The sequence below is a fragment of the Phyllobates terribilis genome, unplaced genomic scaffold (assembly GCF_046119375.1).
Source record: "Phyllobates terribilis strain yellow unplaced genomic scaffold, ASM4611937v1 Scaffold_3__8_contigs__length_932513732, whole genome shotgun sequence".
NCBI classification, from domain to species: Eukaryota; Metazoa; Chordata; class Amphibia; order Anura; family Dendrobatidae; genus Phyllobates; species Phyllobates terribilis.
Window position 1 is genome coordinate 468,694,351 of NW_027362763.1, and position 12,188 is coordinate 468,706,538.

Here is a 12,188-nt window from a genome sequence, read left to right on the forward strand (position 1 = left end):
TTTTTGAAATCAAAAGCTTTAAATTATTTGTTGTTCTACCTATAGGACTTAGAAATAATGGCATTGTGTGAAATAAAACATTTGGTATAAAATGAAGTTAAATACAGTATTTAATAAGACTTTTCATTATGTCCTTATCCTTGTTTGCCTTTGGCCTCAGAAGCTGAAGCATCAGTGAATGAATCAGAAACTGAATGGGAGAGGAGTTACTGGAATGAGAACATTTCACCAATTCTGCAGGCTCTGGAGTCAGCACAGCAAGGTAAGCAGGATTTGGAAAGCCTTTAAAACATAGAATATTATTAACCTTTGGTAAATATGTTCACTTTTAGTATTGTACATGGATCCTCCCTTTTATTCTTCCCCTTACACGTTTCTTAGTGTTAGAGATATCAGAAGTGAGAGACAGAAGATTGCATATAGCATATCGATTGTAGAGTGAGAAGAAAGTATCCAAGTCTCTAGGAAGGGCAGATCACATAGGCTGTCCCGAATTAGGCTGTAGAGGGGTAGAAGAGCACACATTGCAGTCTGTTAGGGGAGGTATTGTGTGGAGATAGGCTCCTACTGGAGCACATGTACTGAGATGTTTCTTTGGGAAAAGAATTATGTATGATACATGAAAGAGCAAACATATACATACACAATGCATCAGCACACTGCGATTAATAAATACATAAACCCAAGTACTTCTGTAAATGTTAGAAACGTTTGATCAAAGAGCGCAAAAAACATCCAATCACGTCAAGGTGTACCTTTAACCCTTAAGGCCTGAGTCACTTTGTACATTAATGACCGAGTCTCATTTTTAAAATGTGACCAGTGTCACCTTATGAGGTAATAACTCTGGAATGCTTCAACATATCGCAGTGATTCTGAGATTGTTTTTGTACTTTATGTTAGTGGTAAATTGCAGTCGATATGATTTGCGTTTATTTATGAAAATATCAAAAATTTGACACATTAGAAAATTTTGACATTTTCAAACTTTGAATTTTTATGCCCTTAAATGAGATAGTTATACCACACAAAATGGTTAATAACATTTTCCACATGTCTACTTTACTTTACATTAGCATCATTTTTGAAACATAATTTGTTTTTTTTAGGAAGTTAGAAAGGTTAAAGGTTTATCAGCAATTTTCTATTTTTCCAACAAAATTTACAAAACCTGTTTTTTTTAGGGACCACAGAACATTTGAAGTGATTGAGGGGCTATATGACAGAAAATACCCAAAAGTGACACCATTTAAAAAACTGCACCCTTCAAGGTGCTCAAAACCACATTCAAGAAGTAACCTTTAGGTGCAACACAGGAATTAAAACAATGTGGAAGGAAAAAAAAATAAAATTAAAATTATTCCCACAAAAATGTTGCTTTAGCCCCAAATTTTTCATTTTCACAAGGATAACAGGAGGAAATGGATCATACCATTTGTTGTCCAATTTCTTCTGAGTACACCAATGCCCTGTGTGTGGGCTCGAAAGGGAAGGAGCACCATTTGACTTTTGGAGTGCAAAATTGTCTGGAATAGATAGCGGATGCCATGTTGTGTTTGCAGAGCTCCTGATGTGCCTAAACAGTCGAAAACCCCCAACAAGTGATCCCATTTATCTAAAGGGGTGGTGAGCACCTTGAATCCATAGGTGCTTCACAGAATTTTAATAATTTTGAGCCATGAAAATGGAAAAATACATTTTTCCCATAAAAATGTTGCCGAGCCCCAAATTTTTCATTTTCACAAGGGAATAGGAAGAAAATAAACAATACAATTTGATGTCCAATTTCATCTGAGTACACCGATACTTTATATGTGGGAGAAAACTACTGTTTGTGTGCATGGCAGGGCTCGGAAAGGAAGGAGCATTATTGACTTTTGGAGTGCAAAATTGTCTGGAATAGATAGAAGACGCCATGTTGCATTTTCAGAGCCCCTGATGAGCGTAAGCAGTGGAAACCCCCCACAAGTGACCCATTTTGGAAAGTATACCCCTCATCAAATTTATCTAGAGGTGTGGTGAGCATCTTGAACCCAACAGGTGCTTCACAGAATTTTAAAACATTGGACCGTGAAAATTAAAAATGACGTTTTTTCCCAAAAATTTTTAGTTTTGGCCCCAAATTTTTCATTTTCACATAGGTAACAGTAGAAAATGGACCACATAATTTTTTGAGCAATTTCTTCTGAGTATAGGGATACCCAACATGTGGTCAGAAACTCTTGTTTGGGCACATAGAGGGGCGTTGAAGGGAAGGAGCGCTATTTAATTTTTGTATTACAAAATTGTCTGGAATAGATTACGGATGCCATGTCACATTTGGAGAGCCGCCAAGGTTCCAAAACAGCAGAAACTACACCTCTTGAAGAATTCCTCTAGGGGTGTAGTGAGCATTTTTAACCCACAGGTATTTATCAGAATTGTATAATATTTGGCTGTGAAAATGAAAAGTTAATTTTTTTTCCACTAAAATGTTGTTTTAGCCCCAAGTTTTTAATTTTCAGAGGGGCTAATAGGAGAAAATAGATAACAAAATTTTTTACGCAATGTCTCTGGAGTATGGCAGTGCCCAATATGTGGTCAAAAACTACTTTTTACGCACAGTGCAAAGCTCAGAAGGGAAAAGGGAAGAAGTGCCATATCGGAGTTCAGATTTGCTTGGAATGGTTTGAGGGTGCAATGTCACATTAACAGAGTCTCTGAGGTGTCAGGACAGCAGGACTCCCCATAAGTGACTCCATTTTACAAACTACACCTCTTAATTAAATCATTGGTGCAGTGAGCAAATTGACAGCATTTGCGTTTTAACAAAATTTTAAACCATAGTGGCTGTGAAGAAAAAAAAATGAATTTTTACCACTATAATGTTTTTTATCCCCAGATTTTACATTTTCACAAGGGGAAATAGGTAAAAATGACCTCATAATTTGTTACACAATTTCTCATGACTGTAGAGTACTGTTTGGCCACAAGGGCGAGACTCTGGAGTGAAGGAGCTCTATTTGACTCCAGTTTGCGGATTCCATATACAGTGCCCCTAAGTACCAGAAGAGCAGAAATCAGTTGACCCCAATTTGGAAATTACACCCCCCTGGGAGTTTACAGCTGTAGTAACGATTTTGGCTCTATGGGTGTTTTCCAAAAACAAGCAGCAGTGGATGTCACAGAGTAAAAATGCAAATCTGCCATTGTAGTGCCCGTACATTGTAGTGCCCGTACATTGTGCCATGCTTGTACTTCAGGAGATACGCACCCCGTAAATTAAGTGGGCTCTCCTTACTTTGTTAATGCCAAACATGTGGATGCTAACTGCAGTTTAGGCACACTGTGGGGTTCAGGAGGAGAGGGTAGTTGGAGCGCAGATTTTGGTGGGTTTCTTTTGGTGGGAGCCACGTCACTTTTCCTTTTTGCTACCAGTAATGTGGAAGCCCCTATATTTCAGTGCACAGATGACGAACCTGAGTGGGGACTTGTTTTTTTGTGGGTTGATTACAAGCTTTTATTGGTGGCATTTTGGGGTACAGAACATTTTGGATCGGTTCACATTTATCCTGTGCTCTATGCTGAGCACATACATCGGGGTTTCCATCTAAATCTGCAAAATATGTGATTTGGATGAAATCCATTCATTAATGAGGCAGCAGAGAAACTCTGGACTCTGTGTGGCTTCTGTTCGGCAGTATTCAGCTTTTAAGAGGTGCACAAAACTGTTGCTGACTGGGCTTTTATGCACTTTTAAAAATACGGACACTGCCGGATCACAGGCCAGACAGCATCCACAGTGTCTCCATCTGCCTCCTTTTAGGGGATTTTCCTCCGGAGGTTTCGTCTGAATCACGTATTTCAGAGATTTATGCGGAAACCCTGGTGTAAGCGCTCAGCTTAGAGTGCAGGACAAATGTGAACTGAGCCTTACCACAATCTTTGGGAGGCAGAATGAACAAATCAACAGCAGGTGAAGATTTGGTTTGATTTTTTACGCCGTTCCTCTTGTTCTGTAGGTAATTAGATGACTTTATTCTTCGGGTTGGTGCGATTACAGCAAGACGAGTTGATGTTTTTATTGGTACCATTTTTGGACACATAACATTTTTTGATCGCTTTCAAAATTCAGATTTTTGGGGGGCGGAATGAACAAAAATCAGCAATTTAGGAATTGTTTTGTTTTTGTTTTTTATGCTGTTCCGCGTGTGGTTAAATTGATAACACAACTTCAGATCAGTACAATTACAGTGATTACCTCATTTATGTTTTGTTTTTTTATGTTTTGTCGCTTCTACACAATAAAAACAATTTAATAGAAAACATATTGTTTTTGCATCACTGTATTCTGAGAGCTATAACTTTTTTATTTTTCCACTGATGGAGTTATTTGAAGGCTTGTTTTTTGCGGGACAAGATGACTTTTTCAACAGTACCATTTTAGTTTACAGTCATGGCCAAAAGTTTTGAGAATGACACCAAAATTATATTTTCACATGATCTGCTGGCCTCTGGTTTTTATTAGTGTTTGTCTGATGTTTATATCACATACAGAAATATAATTGCAATCATATTATGAGTACCAATAGGTTATATTGACAGCTAGAATTAGTTAATGCAGCAAATCAATATTTGCAGTGTTGCCCCTTCTTCTTCAAGACCTCTGTAATTCTCCCTGGCATACTCTCAATCAACTTTTGGACCAAATCCTGACTGATAGCAGTCCATTCTTGCATAATCAATGCTTGCATTTTGCCAGAATTTGTTGGTTTTTGTTTGTTCACCCGTCTCTTGATGATTGACCACAAGTTCTCAATGGGATTAAGATCTGGGGAGTTTCCAGGCCATGGACCCAAAATCTCTATGTTTTGTTCCATGAGCCATTTAGTTATCACCTTTGCTTTATGGCAAGGTGCTCCATCATGCTGGAAAAGGCATTTTTGGGCGCCAAACTGCTCTTGGACGGTTGGGAGAAGTTGCTCTTGGAGGACATTCTGGTACCATTCTTTATTCATGGCTGTGTTTTTAGGCAAGACTGTGAGTGAGCCGATTCCCTTGGCTGAGAAGCAACCCCACACATGAATGGTTTCAGGATGCTTTACAGTTGGCATGAGACAAGACTGGTGGTAGCGCTCACCTCTTCTTCTCCGAATAAGCTGTTTTCCAGATGTCCCAAACAATCGAAAAGGGGATTCATCAGAGAAAATGACTTTGCCCCAGTCCTCAGCAGTCCACTCTCTGTACCTTTTGCAGAATATCAGTCGGTCCCTGATGTTTTTTCTGGAGAGAAGTGGCTTCTTTGCTGCCCTCCTTGAAACCAGCCCTTGCTCAAAGAGTCTCCGCCTCACAGTGCGTGCAGAAGCACTCACACCAGCCTGCTTCCATTCCTGAGCAAGCTCGGCACTGCTGTTAGCCCGATCCCGCAGCTGAAACAGTTTTAAGATACGGTCCTGGCGCTTGCTGGTCTTTATTGGGCGCCCTGGAGCCTTTTTGACAACAATGGAAGCTCTCTCCTTGAAGTTCTTGATGATGCGATAGATTGCTGACTGAGGTGCAATCTTTGTAGCTGCGATACTCTTCCCTGTTAGGCCATTTTTTGCAGTGCAATGATGGCTGCACGTGTTTCTTTAGAGATAACCATGGTTAACTGAAGAGAAACAATGATACCAAGAACCAGCCTCCTTTTAAAGTGTCCAGTGATGTCATTCTTACTTAATCATGACTGATTGATCGCCAGCCCTGTCCTCATCAACACCCACACCTGTGTTAATGGATCAATCACTAAAACGATGTTAGCTGCTCCTTTTAAGGCAGGACTGCAGTGATGTTGAAATGTGTTTTGGAGGTTAAAGTTCATTTTCTGGGCAAATATTGACTTTGCAAGTACAGTAATTGCTCTTAAGCTGATCACTCTTTGACATTCAGGAGTATATGCAAATTGCCATTACAAAAAATGAAGCAGTAAACTTTGGAAAAATTACTATTTGTCTCATTCTCAATACTTTTGGCCATGACTGTACATTCATCTTTTTTGATCACTTTTTATTCCACTTTTTTTTTCCAGCGGTATAACGAAGAAACATAGTTTTTTGCCTTTTTTTTATGGCGTTCACTATAGGGGTTAACTAATTTGACTAGATTGGGTCGTTCCGGACTCTGCGATATCAAATATTTGTACTTTTTTTTCTTTTACATAAATATGTGTATTGGTGTAATATTTTTTGTTCTTTTTTTGCTTCTTTTTAAATATTTTTTTTTCAATCTTATTCTTAACTTTTTTTTACTTTTTTACTTCTTTCCTCTGAGACTTTAACTTTTAATACTCTGATTACTGGTCTCATTCATTGCAATGCACCAGCAGATTTCTTAGGCAGATAGCCTGATAGACCCTGCCTAATGCTGAGTCTAGCAAGCCACTGTACCTGGCACACCAGGAGGTCATTGTTTGACCTCCAGATGCCATGACTACCATCGGCTCCACATGATTTGGTCGCAGGGGTGCCGATGGAGATGAGAGGGGAGCACTCTCCCTCTCACAACCTTTTAAATGTCGTGATCACTATCGATCAGCCAGGGGAACCGGCCTTGGCTGTTACTGCAAGAGCTCGGCTGTCAGCCGAGACCATCTCCTGGCGGTGATCGTGCAGGGAAATGCGGATACTTCAGCATTTCCCACCGATGACAGCATGTGATCAGTCAGATAGCGAGGATCAGCGAAATGGGCTCCGCATATCTAGATGTGCCGGTCAGCTGTCAGTGACCACTACCGGCACGGAGCTGTCACTATGTGTTTTCACACAGTGACAGCTTAAAGTCATGACGGGTATAGCACGCATCTGATGCGGGAACTGACACCTGCTTATGACGTACTATACCCGTCATGCAGTGTTAAGGGGTTAATATGGATTGTCCCTACTACTAATGTCCTGCCTCTCCATGTTGCAAACTAAGCCTCTTCTGAATGAGGAAGTGAAAGAAAACCAGGCGGAGCTCGCAATTAAAACGATGTCTGGGAAGGATGTGTAGATTGGGGTGCTGAGTAGTGATGCGCGAACATACTCGGATAAGGGGTTATTCGAGCACGCACGGGTGCTAACCGAGTATCTTCAGCATGCTCGAAAACTATGATCGAGTTGCCACAGCTGCGTTTCTTGCAGCTGTTAGATAGTTGCAACACATCCAGGGATTGCCTGTTTGTTAGGCAATCCATGCATGTGTTACTGCTGTTAGACAGCAGCAAGACATGCAGCCATGGCTACTCGAACATAGTTTTCGAGCATGCTGAAGATACTTGGTTAGCACATGAGCGTACTCGAATAACCTGAGCACGTTCGCTGAACACTAGTGTTGAGCCCTGGAGGAGACTACATCCCCCACAGAGTACTAAAAACAACTAGGGTCCGCACACCTTCAGTATTAAATTAATATAAAGGTGCACAGATACTCTATGTGACCAATATACAAATATATAAACATATGCATACACGATGCATCAGAACACTGCGATTAATTAATACATGAACTTCACTATTGCTGTGTTAAAAGCGTAAGATACTTAGTGTGCTGACACATCGTGTGTATAGATGTTTGAATTTTGGCCATATAGAGTATACGTGCACCCTTTAATACTAAGTGTGTGGGCCCTATTTTTGGGTTTCTTTTGTGGTATACATTGGGGGCTGCCTCCAGGACTCAGCACCCTTTATCTGCAAATCCTTCCCAAAAAAGGTTTTAATTGCAAACTGTGTGTGGTCTTCTTTCACTTCCCCTTACAGGTTTACAGCAATAATGAAGTTCATGTATTCATTAATCGCAGTGTGCTGATGCATCGTGTATGTATAAGTTTATATATTTGTATATTGACCACATAGAGTATTTGTGCAGCCGTACATTGATTTAATACTTAAGGTGTGTGGACCCTATTTTTTATTTTTTTTGTAGTGGATAATAGAGCAAGTCAGAATTTTATTTGTCTGATTCCTTGGTGAATCCAAAAATAAAGAAATTGGAACATACTCCATCACATGATGTATGTACAGCGCTATATATGAAATTGGAGGCATATGGTACATGCACATGAATGAAAGAGCTATTATGGTTCAAAACAGCTATAACAAGACCATGTGCATGAGACTTTATGTGATCTCGGTCTCTTACAGAAAAATATTGCTTGCACCTAAATTACTGCATAAGAAAGCATATTTGCTATACTTTTTTTTAATTACTATATTCTGGGGAAGAGGCAACACTGATATATACAACTCACGTCTGTATATACTAATCCCCCTTTTCTTAGTTAACCATTTAGTAGTTGATAAGCATCCCTTCACATTGAAGGTTCTAGATATAAGATCTAAAAGTCTTACAATGTAAATCAAAACTATGGTAAAACATTGCTTTCTTATATAACTTCTTATCAGCTAATACCGCAAAAGTCTGCTGCTTCCATCCACATCAGCATTAAGGACCATTTACAGTAAAGATGATTTGCTGATTTATACATATTTGCTGATCGGCAGTTATTTATTAGCCTGCTAAGACAGACAGAGCAGATTTAATATGTGCAGGGATCAGTAATAGATCAATCAGTGCGCATTGGCTGCCAGTGTTTTCAACAACACGGGTCCTGTTTACACAGAACAATTTTCTGCAGAGAACAATGAACTTTTAAGCCAGCAAAAATATAATTTCATCAGACAGATGAGCATTTGAAGGGAACCTGCCATGTCCCCAAACAGTATTAACCTGTAGACATGGGGTTAATCTGTAGGTTAATAGCTTTCTGAAGCTGCCCGGCCACTACAATGAAAGCCCAGCAACCGGATCTGCCTCCAGCTCTCAGTTAAAGAGTTGTGCCAGCGGCTTCAGCATATCCGTGCAGAGCGGGCTGTTAGTCAGTGTGCCAGGTACAGCTGCCGCTCACTGTGTATTGAGCGGTGACTGAAGCCACGCCTTTATGACTGAAAGCCAGAGGCCACCAGGAGGAATAAAGTTTATTTCTTCTCAGTAGTCGTGCTTTAATTGCGGCGGCCACACAGATTATGAGCACTATTAACCTGCAGATTAACCCCATATGTGCAGGTTAATAGCATTTGTTGGGTGATCGACAGGCTGTTTACGTTGCATGATTTTTGGGAAACAAGAGTTCCTAGAAATGTTTAGTCCCTATAATCGTGTAATGTAAATGCAGCTTTCACCTGCCACCTGGCTTGGTGAGTGTTAATATGTAGTGTTGAGCGAGTATGTTTTGTTAACCCTTTCGGCGAGTATGCTCAGGCGAGCTCCGAGTATTTACAGCTGCTCGGTGATATGGTTGAATCACTCCCATGTACATGATTTGCGACTGTTTGACAGTTTTATTATATGTGAGGAATGTCTATTTCTTACACATTTCTCACATGTAACAAAGCTGTCAAACAGTTGCAAATCATGCACATGGGAGCGATTCAACCATATCACCGAGCAGCTATAAATACTCGGAGCTCGGCCCGAGCATACTCGGAACAGAACATACTCGCTCAACACTATTAATATGTCTAAGTATGCACAATTACATAGGTTCACGCAAAATTCATATTCAACACATAACTTGAGAGCAATGAGAACAAGAAGTACTGTCGTAGAGAGCAAAAGCTACTGCCAGGCTGTGGGCTTGTTACTTACAATACTTATAACTCTGCTCCAAAGGAAGATGTTAAAAATGTTTTTATATTTAAATACATGTTTCTGAATCTCTCTAATAAAACATATTTTATTACTGTGTTATCAGAAGTAAAAGGGGACTTGTCAGATTCATGCTACTCCAGTCACAGATAGCATGAATCAGATGCCGGCTTCATTATTGCAGACATATGTAAATCAGGTCAAGACCGGAACGCAGTGCACAGACTGGCCGGCAGGTCTCCAGACCTGAGCGTGATAACTTCATGTATTTCGGTGCAGCTGTCATGCTTGGGTCAGGAGAGCCGCCGGCCAGTCTGTGCACCGCGTTCCAATCTCAGTCTGATTTATGCGGCCGTCTGACTGCGTCCTTATTCTGAAACATTGCGAAGTTTCAGAGGAAGCATAGTTTAAGTCAGCTGCCAGGGATAAGGTGACTGTAATGACTAGTCATAGAGGTATGTCCCCACTTTCTTCTTCCTGCAAACATAGATCTAGACTGACAGCGGTCTCCCTGTGTGCTTGTATAGGGAGGGACCTGTCAGATTAGCTGAGTGCCTCAGGGACCTTTCGCAGTGTCTGGTCATCATAATCCCCTCGTCCTTGGCCGGCAATGTAAAATTTGTTTTCTCTGAAATCTTGCAACGCTTCAGTAACTGAGCCGATCTATGATTCATGCTGGCTGTGGTCTTAGGCAGTAGGAATCAGCTGTCAGGTTCCCTTTAAATATGCAAATCCCCTGCAAAAAGTCATAAGGAAGGGTTTTTCACAGAAGACCTGAAACCAAGTTATATTAAAAAGAAGTCCCATTTTTAACAGTATTACCAGCCTAACTAAACTCTGTCAACTTCTCTTTTTTTAGAAAATTATGAAATAAAGAAAAATAGACTTAGATATTACTAGTTCCGCACAATTTATATACCACAATAACCACTTTTGCATCAGCAAAATGAAACATTTGTCAGATACATTTTTACTGTATTTTATTGTGAAAGTTGGGAAAGCTGCAACAATTATATGAGAAAACAACATAAAGTGCCATTTAAACAATATTTTGGCTGCATTGTGCAAAAAAAGGCATTTCCAAATTTTTACATTCTCATGTTTTGAAATTGTTATCCTGAGTTAGACAGCATGAAAATAAACACGTTTGCAATCAACTTGCTTTTTCTATCTGCTGTCGTTCTCTCGTTGTCTTCCATTGTTTACAGTATACAGCCATGGAGAGTGATCACCAAAACTTAGCGAAACTAACGTAGCAGCTACATTCCAGGATTAGGAGTTAAATTGGTTGTCTCTCTTCTGAAAATCTTCATCCCTGGATGTAGTTGTTATTGAAAAAACAAACTGTCCTTTACCTATTGTCCCTGGGACCAGGGCTGAGGCGGTGGTGCTGCTCCTGATGTCCGGTATTGGGTGTGGTGCTGATCTCATGTTGACAGCATGTTAGCCAATCAGTGAGCTTAGTGGCTCTGAGAGGGGTATTCCTTCCAGGTAAAGCCGCTAAGTTCACTGATTGGCTGCCATTCTGTTGAAATGACGACAGTGTCACAGCCAATACCTGACACCGAGCGCAGAGCCAGATCCGGGGATAGTGAGTAAAACATGATTTGTTAGTTTGAATTTTTAATAACAAACTGCAACTGGAGAGAAAATTTTCTTTCCTTTATTAACTCCTAAGATTCCAGTCACCTCTTTTCAGCCCTTTCATTTCTATAGAGCAGTTAGCTGCTCTGCTTCCCCTTCCTCTCCACTTCTAAGCCAGAGCTGCTATTATTAGTCCTGCAAAATCCCATGCACATGTCCAGAGCCATTATTCTAATCACTGATCAGTTTCCCCATAAGATGTTGAGCTTTTTCACATTCATTTCTATTTAAAAAATATAGAGATAACAACAGTGTAGACTTCAGAACAAGCATCAGACCTGAATGTGTCACAGTAGCCCATTCAATTCAGCACTCATGGAGGAGTGCCGATCCCCCAACAACAAGGAAGTAGGAAGGCTGGGAAGCTGTGATCTTATGAAGACACACTTTGACGCTAACACTTTAAGCCATAGGCACAATAGTATTCTTCACCTTCTGTTATTGTCAGAATGGTATAAAATTGCGAAAAGAGCAGTCGAAAACATGACAGACTTTAGTCCTTTGTTCTCCAGCTTGTTAATTTAAGCAGGCCTCTGTCTTCAGTTATGCGGCAGCCATCACATGAACTAGCTTGTTATACTTTTTTTATTTTGAGTGTCTGACTCCAACCAACGAGCAATAGCATTTTCATCCTTCATTATTCTGCCATATCAGTCCCAGCATATAGTTATGTTGCCCCTCACTATAAAGCAGTCCACATTACCAATCACAGCGGGTGAAATAAGTATTAAACACGTCACCAATTTTCTAAGTAAATCTATTTCTAAAGGAGCTATTGACATGAAATTCTCACTAGATGTCGGTAGCAACCCATCAAATCCACACAGTCATAGAAATCGAACAATAGATGTCCATAAATTATGTTATGTGTAATAATCTGAAATTACACAGGGAAAAAG

At 40.2% G+C, this 12,188-nt stretch overlaps 1 protein-coding gene across 10 annotated transcripts in view; it reads left to right on the top strand.

Annotated features, from left to right (window-relative positions):
* ARMC2 (armadillo repeat containing 2) overlaps positions 1 to 12,188 on the top strand; it is a 191,335-nt gene that overhangs the window by 119,822 nt on the left and 59,325 nt on the right. For 9 of the 10 annotated variants that reach the window (XM_073675823.1, XM_073675817.1, XM_073675826.1 and 6 more), the window contains one exon: positions 161 to 262. In XM_073675823.1, coding sequence (XP_073531924.1) covers positions 161 to 262 — 102 coding nt within the window. The remainder of the gene's footprint in view (positions 1 to 160; positions 263 to 12,188) is intronic. The other variant, XM_073675821.1, reaches the window with a different exon arrangement.